We start from the raw sequence: 17,190 nt of genomic DNA, 5'->3' as shown, positions 1-17,190 counted from the left end.
AAATCCAATCCAATATGTCACATTGTGAGCTTGTAGATTGGATATTTTGCCTTTTTTTCTTCTTAAAAAAAAAACAGGGCTTAAGTGGTTAATTCATAATGTGTTTTTACATGTTTCGGTCCCGGGGAGACACCATATTTATCATGGGCCATGGTCATGGGCTGAAAGGTTTGGGAAGCCCTGCTATATGTTGTGCAAATCAGAGTTATGGTTGAACAGCAAAGATGAGGTTTACAGAGAGACTGGGTTATGGTTGAACAGCAAAGATGAGGTTCACAGAGAGACTGGGTTATGGTTGAACAGCAAAGGTTGAGGTTTATAGAGAGGCTGGGTTATGGTTGAACAGCAAAGGTTGAGGTTTACAGAGAGACTGGGTTATGGTTGAACAGCAAAGGATGAGATTTACAGAGAGACTGGGTTATGGTTGAACAGCAATGGTTGATTTTTACAGAGATGAAGGGTCCCGGTATCGGGTTGGGTTTACTGTACTGTATCAGTGTTTGTGTTCATCATTTTTTTCCCATTATTTTGTATTTACTCTTCCACATTATTTTGGCCAATATTATTTTATTTTCTTCACCTGTGCTTTTAGGTATCTGTTTGGTGAAGCCGTGGAGGGGACTGCCTATGTGGAATTTGGAGTCATTCACCAAGATCAAAAGAAGAGTTTTCCATCCTCTCTTCAGAGAGTACAGGTCAGCATATTGTCAAATCCTCTCTGTTAGCAAATTTCCAAATCCTCTGGGCTGTCTGTAATTCCTTTTTCTCCTTCTCTCTGTTCTCTCAATTGTTTTCTGCACACCGTTATTATGGAAGCCTAGTTGAGCCCAACGTGTGCTCATATGAACCATCTGAGCAGCCATCAGCTGTTAATGCAGCAACAAGGAGACATTTCTGGTGGAATTTTGATACTTTGCATGACCAAAATGTCAGTTCCCCCATCTCCTGAAATCATTAGGCTATATTACATTATTTATCCGGCACATTTGACATTTCTTCGCAGAAAGCTGCTCCCGTCCAATCTGTCATTTAAATAGTAATAGACTAGCTCAAGCACACCTTGAAGAGGAAAATACACTCTGATTGGTCTAATTCATGTTATGCCCAAAACACCAGGACTAATTCAGAAGTTTAAAGTTGCACTAACTAGTTTCGGTATATCAGTGGCCACTTTGGACACAAATAACATGGCAGCCAATGACTTTGCCTTCATTACCCAAGATTGTCTGCGTGCCTGCTCAGTCGCACAAGTGACGTGACACTCTATGTTCGACTCTATTGTCTGAATGGGCGTGGCTTTGCAGAAACTAGCAGCTCCTTTGGTGAGCTCCATGCCGTGGCTGTCTGCTCGTGCACTGCTTGGTGCACTATCATGAGTTTGACACTTATGTTTGTTATGCTTATACATGATAGAAGGTGGGTTGTTTGTTACACGGGCTGAGATGGATTTTTTAAAGTGGGGGGGAACAAACTCAGACTACCGGAGAGCCTGCCTTCTCGGCTGTTACCGACAAAAAACATCACTTGTTACACTTGTTACACAATGTAACTCTGAGTGTAACTCTGGTGTCTTAATTGACAAGACACGTGTTACACTGACACGCAAACGTCTTACAATGATCACACTTTTGTGGGCTTGAAATTGACCATGAAAGGCATTTTTTTATATGGTAGATTTCTTACCCATTATACACAAACACACTGCCATTATAATAACGTGTCAGTCGTCTTCTTTTTTTCTGCAGATCTACAAGCTCATGTAGATCTGCGAACACAGGAGATGGATATAGGCTACAGTACAATGTAAAGCGATTGGAACAAGTTTGGAACTGGGCACCACAACCATTGAAAATGTACCCTTCAAACTGGTGCATCCTAGCTGTCTAACATAATGTTTAATGCTTCACATTATGATCTGTAAATATAATTTATGTTGTACTCAATTGTATGTTTTTAGCTCGTAGGAGGTGAAGGAGGGGCCACCTTAGAGAGGAGGCACATCACACACATCTTCCCTGAAATCAATGATCTGGTGAAGAGCCACATATATGTGTCTGCCAGTGTGCTGACAGGGAGTGGTAAGTGTGACCTTGTGCGTGTTTCTGTCTGTCTGTCTGTCTGTCCGTCCGTCCGTCCGTCCGTCCGTCCGTCCGTCCGTCCGTCCCTGTGAATGTGTGAACATGTGACGTGTTCTGAGTGTGTGTCCCGTCTCTCTCAGGCAGTGAAACGGTCGAGGCAAAGGTGACAGATATCCAGATTGTCACGTCTCCTTACACCATCCATCTCAAGAAGACACCAACGTACTTCAAGCCAGGAATGGCCTTTGATGTTGTGGTAAAGTCTCTCCAATGACACCTGTGAACACGCTACACTGCTTTTAGGACAGATGTGGGTTCAAGATGAATCAATTATAGTGCGGCATCAAACACCTCTAATGTTGTCTGGTCAGAACTGTGGTTTTGATGTTCAGGGAAGATCTGGTCGGATTGGCTTCCCTCAACGATCTGGGTTAGCAGAAACCTTTGGACAGAATCAAATGAGATACAGACAGTAACTAGGGGTCAATAGTTGGTGAATTGAAATGTATTGATAAAAAATCCCTCTGTTGCTACAGCTTCTCTGGCTGTTTCTCATTTCATGCTTTAAGGTCAATACATGCTCCTTCCTATGTCTGGAATAAACTTTGGACGGCTTTCCGAGTTTGGGCCCATCAGAAGTTCTGGATGATGTCAAAATATAGTTATCACCTCCCTTTACGAAAAAAATAATAATACAAATATAAAAAAAATAAAAAAAACAAGACAACAGTTTGGACATCAGAAGGTATTGCGCTTTATTCTACTCTGTCTCAAGGTCACTCCACAGTAAAATCCTAAGTGTTCATTTATCCATTTGTAAGTCTGAGAGAGTATAATATATATATATATATATATATATATATATATATATATATATATATATATATATATATATATATATACTCGATTTAGTCCTCAGTCAGGAACATCATCTCCCTCAACCTTAAAAACTGTCAAAGGCAACAAGGTGACTGTGATTTGCTACAAAGACAATTTGACACAACGTAATGCATAGGTTGAATAGCTGGCTGTTTGTCACATTCACATTAGATTACTGTAATGAACTCTGATGGCACTCCGGCCGCTGGCGTACCGGTTGTGGTGGAACCAGGAAGCGTGCGAGGGATAACGTCAAATAACGGCATCACAATGGTCACCATCAACACAATGGCTGAAGCCTCACACCTGGATATCACTGTAAGTATCTGATTCATTCCTTTAGTTCTTTATTTCTTTATTTTTCTCTCTCTTTATTTTTACTGTAGTACTTGAACTTACTGTGCGTGCATGCATGCGTGTTCTTGTGTGCATGTTTGCATGTCTGTCTATACTGTATCTGTGTTTGATTCCAGGCAAACACCGCGGATGAAAGCATTAGAGTTGACAGACAGGCATCAGCCAGTATGAGAGCCACCCCATATACTTCCAGAACCAACAGTTATCTCCACATAGGTACACACACAAAAGAAATTACTTCCATTATTAAATTGAAGTTAAATATTTGTATATTTCCAGAAACTTAAAATGTGAATAAATGCATGTAATCCCTTTTCTGCTATCTAAAATAGTTGTAAGTTGTTTGTATTGTTGCTGACATTACAGGTGTGGACTCATCTGAACCGGGATTAGGAAGCAACATCCGCATCCTCATTCATCTTGGCCCGAATGCGGCTCAAAACCTGGACATCACATACCTGGTGAGTGAAGCTGTTTGAGACCATGTGAGTGTCTGTCTGTATAGATCTATTTACTGCAGTGGTAGTCAAAGTGGGGTCCCTTGAGGGGATTCCAGCGGGTCCCCGGCAAAATTATCTACTGTACAAGCTCACAACGTGTCGCAATATGAGGCTTTGTGAGATTTTAGATCTGCAAAAAAAATATAAACGCTCCTGCAATTTAGAAATGTTAAACCCTAAAATAAAAACATATAACTAGACCATACCCGTCGGGGGATATGAGCACCCACGCTTGTTTCATGGATGTGGCAACACCGGCGCTTGTTTGACGCACATGATTTGGCAACCCGGGAGCCAGCGAACACAACAACGCTAATGAACAGCTGACATTTGGGGAAAGCGAAACACGGGCTTCGGTGTTCCGTGCACATGGTCATGGTCAATGGCTGTGAGCAAATGCAGATCAATTGCTCCAGCCACTGAGGAGAACCGGACAGAAGAGATTTTGGGCACAGAGCTTTGTAGAAATGATGATAATACAAATAGAAATAAAAAATCACACCCTTTGTGAAGTGAGTGGTGCCTTACCTATTCCCAACCCGAACCATACAATGGAGACAATAGAAAATACCATAACTCTTGAAGTAAACATACATAGACAAATTAACACATTTCTATATATAATTTTGACCCAAGGAATTCATTAAAGTGGTTATTATTAAGATTCAAGCAGGTCTTGACTCTATTTCAGGACAGAAACTGCAAAGAACTAACAGAAAATGTTCACATCACATCTATATTAATCCTTGTATTAAATACTTAAGGTGTATTCTACTTTACCCCATGTTTTTTTGGACCCTTATGGTGTCTAGTTAAGATTTCTTCTTGTTGCCCAGGTCAACTAATGTCCCATGGGGTTCATTTGGTGACAATTTTAAATCGATGTCCACAGGAGAGGCGTTTTCATATCTGAACCAGACAACGTACAAAGACAAATAAACCCACTTTTTCATAGAATGTTTACACCAGGAACCTAATGGAAAGGTCACTGACATGGTCCAACCATTCTTTATTGGTGAAAAACACACAAATATCAATTTCTGGCTTATATTTAGGCATAATATAACTTTCTTGAATAATCAAAACATAATATCACTGATCGGTATCATCCATCTCAACCTCTTCCCTCTTATCATCATCATCATCATCATCATCATTAAATATTGTTAGGATGATCATACACCAATACATTTTCACCAATAAAGAAACCCAGACCCTCAGAACTTAACCACTACCGCCCCATAGCCCTCACATCCATAATCATCAAGTGCCTGGAGAAACTCCTGCTGAACATCATCCTCCCACTTGTCACCCCTCACCTGGACCCCCTCCAATTTGCCTACAAGGCAAAGAGAGAGGGGCACAGAGGACGCTGTGGCCTGCCTGCTGCATCTCCTCCTCCAACACCGGGACGGAACAGGAAAAAAAGGGAAGGAATACACCTACAACTTCGCCAGGATTCTCTTCGTGGACTTCAGCTCTGCCTTCAACTCCCTACAGAAACACCTGCTGATCCAGAAGCTACATCATCTCAACACCCCCCCCCCAGCTGATCCACCTCATCCACAACTTCCTCACAGACAGACTGCAAGCAGTAAGGGTGGGCCCGACCACATCCCCTATGCTCACCACCAACACCGGGGTGCCACAGGGATGTGTGTTGAGCCCATTCCTGTACATTCTCTACACCAATGACTGCATCAGCAACTCACCCATAACATCATACATAAAATATTCTGACGACACAGCCATCCTCTCACTCCTCTCCGATGGAAATCAATCCACTCTGGACTACCATAACACTGTTTCCGTTTTCACCAAGTGGTGCTCAGACAACCATCTTCAAATCAATGTAAATAAAACAAAGGAACTACTGATCAGCCCCCCCTCCCCCCAGCCCCCCACCATCATAAACACCCAAACAGTTGAACACTATATACCAAAGTATCATTCAACCCATCCTTCTGTACTGTTCTACATGTTTCTTCACTATGCTTTCTGTCACAAACCAGGCCAAACTCACACGCATCACAAAAACAGCTGCTAAAATCATCGGTCTCCCTACACCCAACCTCACAGAACTGAACAATAGATCCATCACACGCATAGCCAACTCCATAGTTCAAGACACCACCCACCCACTCAACAAATTCATCAATCTCCTACCCTCAGGACGCAGGTACAGAACACTCTCATTTAACAGGGCCCGCTTTAGGAAAAGCCTGGTTCCTGCAGCCATCGAGGTCCTGAATAAAAGGCCCCGCTGAAAAAAATCTGTCCTATTAACACCAGTTGTCTTGTTGCTTGTTGTCTGTCTTGTGTGATGTGAAATTGTCCTTTATGTAATGTACAGTCAGTGAAGACGAATTTCCCCACGGGGACCAATACATCTAATCTAATCTAATACACCAACTTGAAAGCCTTTTGAAATTTGGGGTTCTTCTGGAGCTTTTTGAGTGGTGCCACCTTGCCCTTGAAGGAACTAGTACAGCCCTGATCACTGAATACATGTATGGTACCCAAGCAGGGTGCTACAGTATGGCTGCCCAAGAGAGGTTGCTAGCTCCGTGACATTTACCAGCTGACGGTGCCTGCCTGTGCCAGTGTCAAGGTAGATGAGCAGGTTGATGTCGTCATTAACATCAACAATCATTCAAATCTGCTAACACAAGAACTCACCAAAGTTATATAGGTATTGAGTTATATAGGTATTGATCAACTCACTTCTCAATCTAATGCCACAAGTTTATGAGCTGTGCCTTCCACGATGAGAGCAGCTGTTTCACATTTTGCCAGCCGGGATGCTGCCTCCTTACTCCCCCAGGCCTTGAGCATCAACTGGCAGAGCTGTCGCATATTTTCCGCATTGCCCAGAAATAACTTAAAGTCCTGGGGTTTCCTGGTGGCTTGACCTTGCACTATGAATTTCTCAGAAAGTCCACGCCTCAGCCTCTACTGCGCCCTTGATGGAATCAAGAGTGGTCTTGATTCCATCAAGGCGCAGTAGAGGCTGAGGCGTGGACCAGCTCGCTTGCCCCCATGCCAGGACACACTCATCCGCCACATCCAGTGGGTGAACTATAGAGTGACCTGTTACAAGCGAGCAGCTGAGCCAATCTTTTGGAGGCCTAAATCCTATGATGATGGTCAGGGGTGGCAGAAGACAGAAGGAGGGATTTTGGAGCCTGTCTGGTCTTGTGGGCCAATTCTGCCCCTATCTCTCATTGACCTCTTGGCTGCTGGTGTCATCAGTGATGATGTGAGGGAAGAGGAGGAGTTTGATGATGAGATGGATGATACTGATCAGTGAAATTGTGTTTTGATATAAGCCAGAATTTGATATTTGTGTGTTTTTCACCAATAAAGAATGGTTATACCATGTCAGCGACATTTCCATTAGATTCCTGGTGTAAACATTCTATGAAAAAGTGGGTTTATTGGTTCAGATATGAAAACGCCACTCCTGTGGACATCGATTTAAAATGGTCACCAAATGAACCCCATGGGACATTAGTTGACCTGGGCAACAAGAAGAAATCTTAACTAGACACCATAAGGGTCCTAAAAACATGGGGTAAAGTAGAATACACCTTAAGTATTTAATCCAAGGATTAATATAGATGTGATTTGAACATTTTCTGTTAGTTTTTTTTGCAGTTTCTGTCCTGAAATAGAGTCAAGACCTGCTTGAATCTTAATAATAACCACTTTAATGAATTCCTTGGGTCAAAATTATATATAGAAATGTGTTAATTTGTCTATGTATGTTTACTTCAAGAGTTATGGTATTTTCTATTGTCTCCATTGTATGGTTCGGGTTGGAAATAGGTGTAACAAAGGGTTAAAATAAACCCCATAGGACCTTGACCAGGGCAACTAGATTAAAACTTAACTAGACACCTTTAGGGTCCTAAAAGACATATGGTAAAAAAGAATACACCTTAAAAGTTTAGTACAAAGAGAAATATAGATGTGATCATTATGATTTCAACATTTTCTGCTAGTTTTTGGCTGTTTCTGCCCTGAAATAGAGTCAATATGTGTTTGAATCTTAATAAAAACTACTTTAATGAATTCCTTGGGTCAAAATGATATAAAAAAATGTGTTCATTTGTTGCTGTATGTTGTTTACTTCAAGAGTTATGGTATTCTCTGTTATCTCCATGTTATGGTTTGGGTTGGGGGTAGGTGTCAGAAAGGGTTAAAAATAAACCCCATGGGACATTAGTTGACATGGGCAACAAGCAGAAATCATAACTAGACACCTTTAGGGTCCTAAAAAAACAGGTTTAAGAGATGTGTTTTTGGGGTGCTCACGGAGCCTCGAAACTGCCCTACTATTTGGCTTTGTTTACAGAACAGAACTAACGTGCATAGAGTAATACAACGATGTAAACTGTTGAAGAACAGATACATGCAGCCAACCATGTGGATTTTAGCTCAGCAACATTAAAGGAAAGATTTTTAGACCAAAGATAGGCTCCTCAAGTTGATTTTTTTTACTAACTTTGAGATAAATCAGTTTTTCTGCGATAACTTTCTCTAGCCTGGAGGAAAATACTATTTACTACCTGGGCACGTTCATTACAGCACTGGTCACATACTGATGTGATGACGTTATGATGGCATTGACCAATCAAGAGAAAACCTGCATGTTACAATCATGAAGCGTTACAATTGTGGCGGCTCTCCCCTAGTAAAAGTGCTGAAAATTTAGTAAATGTACTTAGTTACTTTACACCACTGTTTATCGGTATCACAATGAAAAGTCAGAATTCAAGATTTCAAAGATTATTTTTTTTTAGGTTAGGAATCGTGATCAGATCATCAATCGACTGACAGACAGACAGACAGACAGACAGACAGACAGACAGACAGACAGACAGATACCTAATAAGATCTGGGTGGTGGCAGGTGCGTTCCGGACTAGATCTTTATCAGGAATGTCGCTGCTGACCAAAACTAACACCTGTTTACCATCTGAAGGAGACACAGTATGTAAAGTTATAGTGTTATATGCCAAACAAATATACAGTATTTGATATTCAAGAGTTCATTCTTGTTTCTTCCAAACCAACTAAACCAGTGACTCACCGTGTTTAGCAGGTTCCAGCTTTACATGCTTTGATTGCACCATCAAGTCTCCTTCATGCTGGCACACATCATTAAAGGCAGGGTGAGTGATATTGTTTTGGTTCAAACTAAAGGTTCTTTTGTTAAAAAGTTAAAGCTCTATATTGTGATAGTAATCATTTGACCGCAGACCCCGATTTGAACATAATGTTGATAGACAGATGTTGTCCAGAACCCCCCATACAAGATTTGTGTTAAAATGTTTTGAAAAAATAATAATTGCCTTACAGTGTAAATTATTTAACCACTTAAACCCTCTAGACTTACTAAACTGGACCCGAGTTGCCTTTGTACTTGGACTGCTTTTTTCCGGTCTACACAAAACAAAATCCAATTCTAAATCAATAGAATATGGATGCTGGGGTTCAAGTGATTAAATGATGTCTATTATTGTAGTAATGTTTTTGAATGGAAGTCTACGGTGTCACATCACAGTGCAGTCTGTGTTACTTACCACTACTTGCAGGTACTTCCTGATTCCATCACTGAGAAACGAGTCTTTAACAGAGGCACGGACCTCAATTTCGTGGTTGCCTGGTTTCAGGGGTCTAATGACAAAGGGCAGTGACCGTGTGCTGTGGGCCCCGATCTCCACCTCCTGCTGATACTTCCCTCTCTTAGAGGCCAAACTGCACACCTCTGAAGACTCAAGCAGGTCCACACGCACCTAGGAGTTCAAGTTCATTGCTTTATTTTGGTAGAGGTTTGGGTTGTGTATTTACCTTGCCATGACGTAACTCCAAAGGTGGACAAGACATCAAAAATAATTGCACACAAACAATTGTTTGAACACAAACAAAGCTGATTCAGACAATATAGAACATCACCAAAGCCAGTACAGTTAATTTTTTTAATACAAATGTCAACTTCCTGTTGATTTTACTATTTGAAGATCCGGACCGGATCCGCAGATCCAGTTTTCTTCCTAATAAAAACAGCGAAATCAACAGGAAGTTAACATTTTTATTAAAAAAAAACATTACTGAGTTTGATGATGCTCTATATTGTCTGAATCAACTTCGTTTACGTTCGTTTACATGCTAAGAGTGTGACTTTGAGAGCTGTTTTACCGTACAATGTAAGTCAATGAGGAGTATATTTAGAATGATCAATTTCTAATCAATGGGAGCAATTATTTTGTATTACTTGTCCACCTTTGGAGTTACATCATGGCAAGATAACTGCACAACCCAAACCTCGACCAAAGTGGTCTTGCCCTTTAAAGTCTCAAAAAGGGGGAAATATTCAAGGCTCATGCCTGTGTGTCTTTGTATGAGGTATTGAAAGCCGGCGGCAAGCATCCGGTTCTGGATATGAAGCCAAAAAGGAAGTCTTTTTTAAAATTATTAATTATTCAGCAGGGGTGGAAATAGCGACACCATTAATGAGAACTTAACATTACCTAACATTCCATTCAAGTGAATGGGTATTTGGTCGGACTTTATACTTGATTGTATTAGCCTTAACTTATTAAGTGCCAATGACGTGTAAAACATCATTTGTTTCCAAAGCCCAGAGCGCCAAAGACGTGTAACACATCCAAACAGTGTTTTCAGTGTTTAACACTAGATGGCGCTGTTCCGCAACCTATGAGCCACCGTTTCAGGCTCAGTCGCAGAGAGATCTAAGAGATCACGTGATCACATGATCTATTGCTCCATCCGCTTCCTGGTTTGCGTCTGTGGGGAGACATGCCATTTTCAACAGCCTATAACAAGCGAACAAAGGGTCGCGGTGACATGTTTTTTGTTTTTTTTTCACAGTGAAAGCTGTATGAAAGCTTATGTGTTATGCCGCCCCACTATTAGAAAAAAGTTGCTTCAAAACGGGTCTGTAGAAGCCAATGGGTGACATCACGGCTCGATTCGTCCATATTCTTTTACAGTCTATGATTTAAAGCAGCGATTCCCAACATGTGGGCTGGGGCCCACTTGTGGGCCGTGGGGATATTGCAAGCGGGCCCCCAAATAATTGGCAAAACACTAAGAATATATCGTTAATATAACATTAATATAAAACAATTTCTCCCGATGAGCAGGTTGGTGCCTTGCATGGTTCCCTCTGCCGTCGGTGTGTGTGTGTGTGTGTGTGTGTGTGTGTGTGTGTGTGTGTGTGTGTGTGTGTGTGTGTGTGTGTGTGTGTGTGTGTGTGTGTGTGTGTGTGTGTGTGTGTGTGTGTGTGTGTGTGTGTGTGTGTGTGCGTGTGTGTGTGTGTGAATGTAATGTTTATTGTAAAGTGCTATATAAATGCAACATTTGCCATTTACTTACTGTAACTGGATCAGGGCTATGGTTGTGCAGCACTGCCTTGACCTGCAGCTGCTGTCCTTGGACGGCCATGTAGGGCAGCATGAGGTCCACAAAGAATGGCTTCCGAAACGTTATTTCTAGTGGATCAGCCACGCAGATTCCTTTAGAATGTGAGGAAAGCAAGGAAATGGTTACAGTGCTTATTGTCATGATTATTACCGTTGCCGTGCATCTCTCGTCCGTCCGTCCGTCCGTCCGTCCGTCCGTCCGTCCGTCCTGATTTGGCACTATCCAAAAATAATAATATACTGTATAATATGATATTTATGAGGACGTTTGTCGTATCTGGTCATATTTAATATACCAGTATGCAAGTAAAAATAGATGGCTAAAGTAAAATAGATGGAACTGTGAAATGTAACCTACTAAAGTCAGAATAATCATGTTTTGACTCAGGCCCAGACTGGCGTCTGCTAATCAATCAGGGACACCGCATGCAGCTGTGAAGTACAGTCATTTAAATGTCTTTGTCTTCCCATCCTGCTCACACCTTGAGCAGGGGAAGATAGAGAGACAGTAGGCTACCATTTGCAAAGGATCAAAGAACTCCTTGAACAGGTGGGGCTCCCATTGACCCCCACCACATGAACCATCTGCATTCAAATGTGATCCTACAGTATAAAGGTGACTGATATGTGACTGTGAAAGTAGTACTGGTAGGCCGTTAGGCTGTGTAGGCCAGGGGCTACGGCTCCTGGCTCCTGCTTCTGCTATTGCTCTGAATAAAGGCTGAATCATGATGGAAACTCTGGGTCCGCGATGTCTCTCTTCTCCACTACTTCTTATTACAACTAACCGTGTCAGAAGAGGCCCAAAATGCGGGTTACCCGGCTGGTAGATGTTACAAAAGTAGTGGAGAAGAGAGACATCGCGGACCCAGAGTTTCCATCATGATTCAGCCTTTATTCAGAGCAACAGCATAGCAGAAGCAGGAGCCAGGAGCCGTAGCCCCTGGCCTACACAGCCTAACGGCCTACCAGTACTACTTTCACAGTCACATATCAGTCACCTTTATACTGTAGGATCACATTTGAATGCAGATGGTTCATGTGGTGGGGGTCAATGGGAGCCCCACCTGTTCAAGGAGTTCTTTGATCCTTTGCAAATGGTAGCCTACTGTCTCTCTATCTTCCCCTGCTCAAGGTGTGAGCAGGATGGGAAGACAAAGACATTTAAATGACTGTACTTCACAGCTGCATGCGGTGTCCCTGATTGATTAGCAGACGCCAGTCTGGGCCTGAGTCAAAACATGATTATTCTGACTTTAGTAGGTTACATTTCACAGTTCCATCTATTTTACTTTAGCCATCTATTTTTACTTGCATACTGGTATATTAAATATGACCAGATACGACATTCCCCCCACGAAAGACTCTAACGTCTTTCGCAAAAAGTATATTGAATAAAACAGTTTGCAAGAAAAACATCAAAAAATAACATTCTCACTTACGAACCCCCAAGACCAATCTATGGCTGAAACTCAAGCAGAACAGAAAGACATTCAGTAAGATTCAACACAAACAACACCTTCAGACAAAACCACTTAGATACAGGCATCAAAGTTACACAATAAAATCATACAGTGATTTACATTCAATTTCAAAATAAAAATAGACAAACTGTTTCACAAAATCAAGAAGAATATCAGTATTTAGAAACAATATCGGCTTACATCTGTTGCCTATGTCATGGGTCACATGACGCTGGACTGATTTCAGAAGGCAAAATACTGAACCTATTTAAAAATATAACAAGCTTAAAATATAAAACACTCAGAAAATCTTATTCAGAGAAAATACATAGGATGCTCTCTTTCGCACCAACCTATATTTCCCCTTCCCAATCAGTGTGTAGGTCCTCCCTGTTAACCTTAAACTCTGGAATAAAATGTTACACAGCCAACACCTTTGAAAGCTGACAGTCTACAATTGAATCATACATTTCACCAAACGATAAAACTTCTCTTCCGACCGATGTCCCCTCGCGCCAAGCACCAGTTATACAACATTCAAGCTTTTCACTAAGCTAACATTGTCACATGATCACTTCAACGGAGATGCCCACATACGATACCTAGAAGGAGTGTACCTTTAATGAAATAATAACTCAAACCGTAAACTCACATTAAAAACCAGTGACCAGAAAGTGTCACAACAAAATCCTCTTTACACTGTTCACTCACGGCAACAAAAATAGACGCTCCGCGGTTTAATTCACTTTTACCACTTTTAAATACAACCTTTCGTCCTGTATTGCAAAGAGTTCCCATCCGAAAATGCTGCTCTGTCGTCTCTCTCTCAATGTCCACGCGCCTCAGCAGAAAAAAGCTGAGCGCTGTTCCCAGATGGTATCTTGTCCTCCAGCCAAAAAATAGCCTCTCCATTCTCACCTCTCCTCCCCCCACGGAGGACAGCGACCAGCAAGTCCTCCGCAACGCCGTCCGCCACGCGCCGACAGCCACCATGGAAAGAGTAGAGAAGAGTAGAGAAGTGTAGCCATCTAAGATGTGGTCCCGAGGCCGTCGAAGTCATCACAGCGTAGCCGCTGCGAGGTCCTACATCATAGGCACCGTAGAAACCCAGGTCGCGCTGATGTCTCCATGGCTCGCATCGCGGAGGTCCTCCACGCCGTAGGAAGACCCATGGATCCAATCCCCCTCACACAGCCAGGCCCGCACCCGCGGCGACCTCAAAATACACAGGTTCTTTTGTAAAGTGCAACCCCAAAAAGGGTGTTACAACAATATCTGCTGGTTCGCCATTGTGACGTGTCAGAAGAGGCCCAAAATGCGGGTTACCAGGCTGGTAGATGTTACAAAGAAGTGGAGGAGAACAGACATCAGGTTCCCAGAGTTTCCATCATGATTCTGTTTATTCAGAGCAACAGCATAGCAGAAGCAGGAGCCAGGAGCCGTAGCCCCTGGCCTACACAGCCTATCGGCCTACCAGTACTAGTCCTGAGTTACATTTTAGTTCAGCCTTTATATCACAAATAGCTTCACATTAGGATACAGTTCTTGGGGTGGGGGTCATGAGAGCCCCACCTGTTCAAGGAGTTCTTTGATCCTTTGCAAATGGTTATCAGCTGTCTTGAGGAAGCTAGACTTGGTGACTCCCAGGTTAACAAAAGAGTTGTAGATGCCATTCACACCTACAGCAGAGCCCCTTGATTGTCTATGCAAGCACCTGGTTCACAACACTCATAATTCTTACTTTAGCAAGGTTACATTTATATTTCTTTAGTATCATGCTATATGTTTTTACTTGCATACTGGTATAAAATATGACCAGATACGACACGTTCTTACCATGTGTCTTGGACAGGCTGATACCAGTGATTTGCCAGGTGGTGATTGAATCTGGTAGAAGGTGGTTTCTCACTGTAGATGTGGTTTCACTGGAAGAGCAGAGAATTAGGTTTACAATTAAGAAAACAGTCATGTTGGAGTTAAGATTATATTTAGGAACTTAGAGGTTAGGGTTAGGGGTTGGGTTCAGAGTTATGACTGATTTATACTTAGTTAGTTGTGCAACGGAGATAGCTATTTTCAGTTTCAGAGTTATGGTCAGTGGTGGAAAAAGTACTCACATTTGTAGAAATACTCTGTTACAAGTAAAAGTCTGGAATTCAGAATGTTACTTGAGTAAAAGTACAAAAGTATTGGCATCAAAATATACTTAAAATGTCAAAAGTAAAAGTACTAAAATGTTTGAAAATAGCAGATCTACAAGCTCACAACGTGACGCGATGTAACGCGTTGTGAGCTTGTAGATCAGCTACTTTCAAATGGCCTATGTATAAAATAGGACTAAAGTGGTTAATGTATGTTTTATAATATAATAATTTATATCTGAAAAGTAACTATTAACTAAAGTTTTCAAATAATTGTAGTGGAGTAAAAGTACAATATTTTCCTTTGAGAAGTAGTGGAGTAGAAGTAAAAGTACTGCAAATTGGAAATACTCCAGTAAAGTAAAAATATCTCAAAATTGTACTTGAGTACACTACTTGAGTACATGTTACTTTCCACCACTGGTTATGGTTCATAATGGCAAAAAAAGATGACGTGTGTGCTTGCGCGTGCGTGCGTGCGTGAAGGCTTGATTTAAATCACCAGATTGGATCATTGCGGTCACAGTTGGGCAGCTGATAAAGGTTCCATAGCCAGCTCTCAGGTTGAGATGAACGTGTAAAAATCTCAGCGCTGTCGATATAACCTCCATCCTCCTCCTCAGCTTCCTCACCTATGTTGTTATAGGGAAGAACGACAGACAGGCTCAACTTAGTATTATCCACATTTCCAGGTCTGTATACGTTTTAAGAAGCTCTATATTGTGATCATTGCCGTATAGAGTGTTTGTTCAGTAACAGGGGTCTTCCCATCTCTACAGCTTTTCATTAAACAGAAAATGCATGTTCAGGTCAGGATACCAATGTTATCCAATCAGGAGAGAGGCGGTGACACAACAAAATTAGCAGAAACAATTGGAACTGGAACACTGTATGCTATTGTATGCTATTAAATGGGTACTCTCTCCCTATTGGCTGAAATGAGCAACCCACCTGAACAAAAAGAAAATCTGTTTATTAACGAGACGGGGAGACCCCTTTGATTGAACAAGCACTCTATATGATTACTATCACAATAATGGGCTTTAACAAAAAAAAAATCACACCCTGTGTGAAGAGCGTGGTGCTTTTGATGAGCCCCGTATTGATGTTGTCATCAATGTTTGTTTATTGGACAGACATACATACATACATACGGACACACGGACAAAGCCAGATATAGGAGTGGTTGGCACCACTCAAAAAAACAAAAAAACGGTATATAACTTACACCACCTCTAAACAATTAGATTGTGCTGGTTTGTGCCTTACTTCTCTTCCTGTGGGTCAGGTAGAGGTGGTCTTTACTTACTTCTCTTCCTGTGGGTCAGGTAGAGGTGGTCTTTACTTACTTCTCTTCCTGTGGGTCAGGTAGAGGTGGTCTTTACTTACTTCTCTTCCTGCGGGTCAGGTAGAGGTGGTCTTTCTTCATGTCAGACTGCTGGCTGACCAGCTCTGTGCAGCACTGCATGAAGGCTTCAACACAGGCCTGGTCTTCTCCCATGTACTGGCTGCCATGCTGGCAGTCATGTGACACTGAGGTGTCTTTCATCCCATCCACACAACACTGACGCTGCATTTCATCACTGTACCGCCTCCCTGGAGGGACAGGGAGACGAGAACAGATGGTGTTGGAGTAACATGATTATGAAGATGAATGATCTGTATTATCTTCATCAATAAGCACAAACCAAACTGCCTCCCAAGAATAATGTTGGCGTAACTAAGATGGTAGCTTTGGGGTTGAGGTTCTTCCATGGTCTACTGGGAGTGTGTGTGTGCAAGATTTCACAGCAATCGAACACTGCGTTAATGATTTGTGGCATTTTGTGCAAAACGGGCCTCTCCCACAAACAAATTAATGAGGTGATTGGTCAGCTGCTTGACATGTCACATGCATCGTCCACATATTGGTGCACATGCGTGTAAACCTCTCAAAGTACACAGAATGTGTGGTTAATTAATAGTGGGACCTTTCTATCTTACCTAGGGTAGTCTTGACATCTAGCATGGTCAAGGATCGTTTCCTCCTCGTGCTGACTGCACACTTTAATTCTGGAAATACATCAAAGGCTGAACATTAGGAAGAATGCAATGGAATGAAAGCCTCTGCTTTCCCTAATAATAATGCGTCCATTCTTGAGAATTGGGACAAAACATTTTATTTTATTTTTTTAAGAAAAATAAAATGCTCTTCAATTATTCCGGGAAAAGACATTTTAAAATATCAAAGTGTTGACTATTAAACCATGCAATGGTTTAGATATCAAGTCCATAAGATGGCATATCTGACGGAGTCTTACAGAGTTGACAAAATGTTATATT

General features: G+C 41.8%; 1 protein-coding gene across 1 annotated transcript in view; it reads left to right on the top strand.

Annotated features, from left to right (window-relative positions):
- LOC311055984 (complement C3-like) overlaps positions 1-17,190 on the top strand; it is a gene marked incomplete at both ends in the record, with an annotated part of 63,953 nt that overhangs the window by 21,612 nt on the left and 25,151 nt on the right. Inside the window, 7 exons of the mRNA XM_084072303.1 lie at positions 593-695; positions 1,958-2,078; positions 2,219-2,334; positions 3,129-3,275; positions 3,431-3,530; positions 3,681-3,775; positions 13,620-13,737. Of these exons, the coding sequence (XP_083928429.1) occupies positions 593-695; positions 1,958-2,078; positions 2,219-2,334; positions 3,129-3,275; positions 3,431-3,530; positions 3,681-3,775; positions 13,620-13,737 (800 nt within the window). The remainder of the gene's footprint in view (positions 1-592; positions 696-1,957; positions 2,079-2,218; positions 2,335-3,128; positions 3,276-3,430; positions 3,531-3,680; positions 3,776-13,619; positions 13,738-17,190) is intronic.

The sequence above is a fragment of the Gymnoscopelus microlampas genome (genome assembly GCF_963454915.1).
Source record: "Gymnoscopelus microlampas genome assembly, chromosome: 2".
In the NCBI taxonomy this organism is placed as follows: Eukaryota; Metazoa; Chordata; class Actinopteri; order Myctophiformes; family Myctophidae; genus Gymnoscopelus; species Gymnoscopelus microlampas.
Note: the sequence above shows the minus strand (reverse complement) of the source record. Positions and strands in the feature narration are given on the sequence as shown.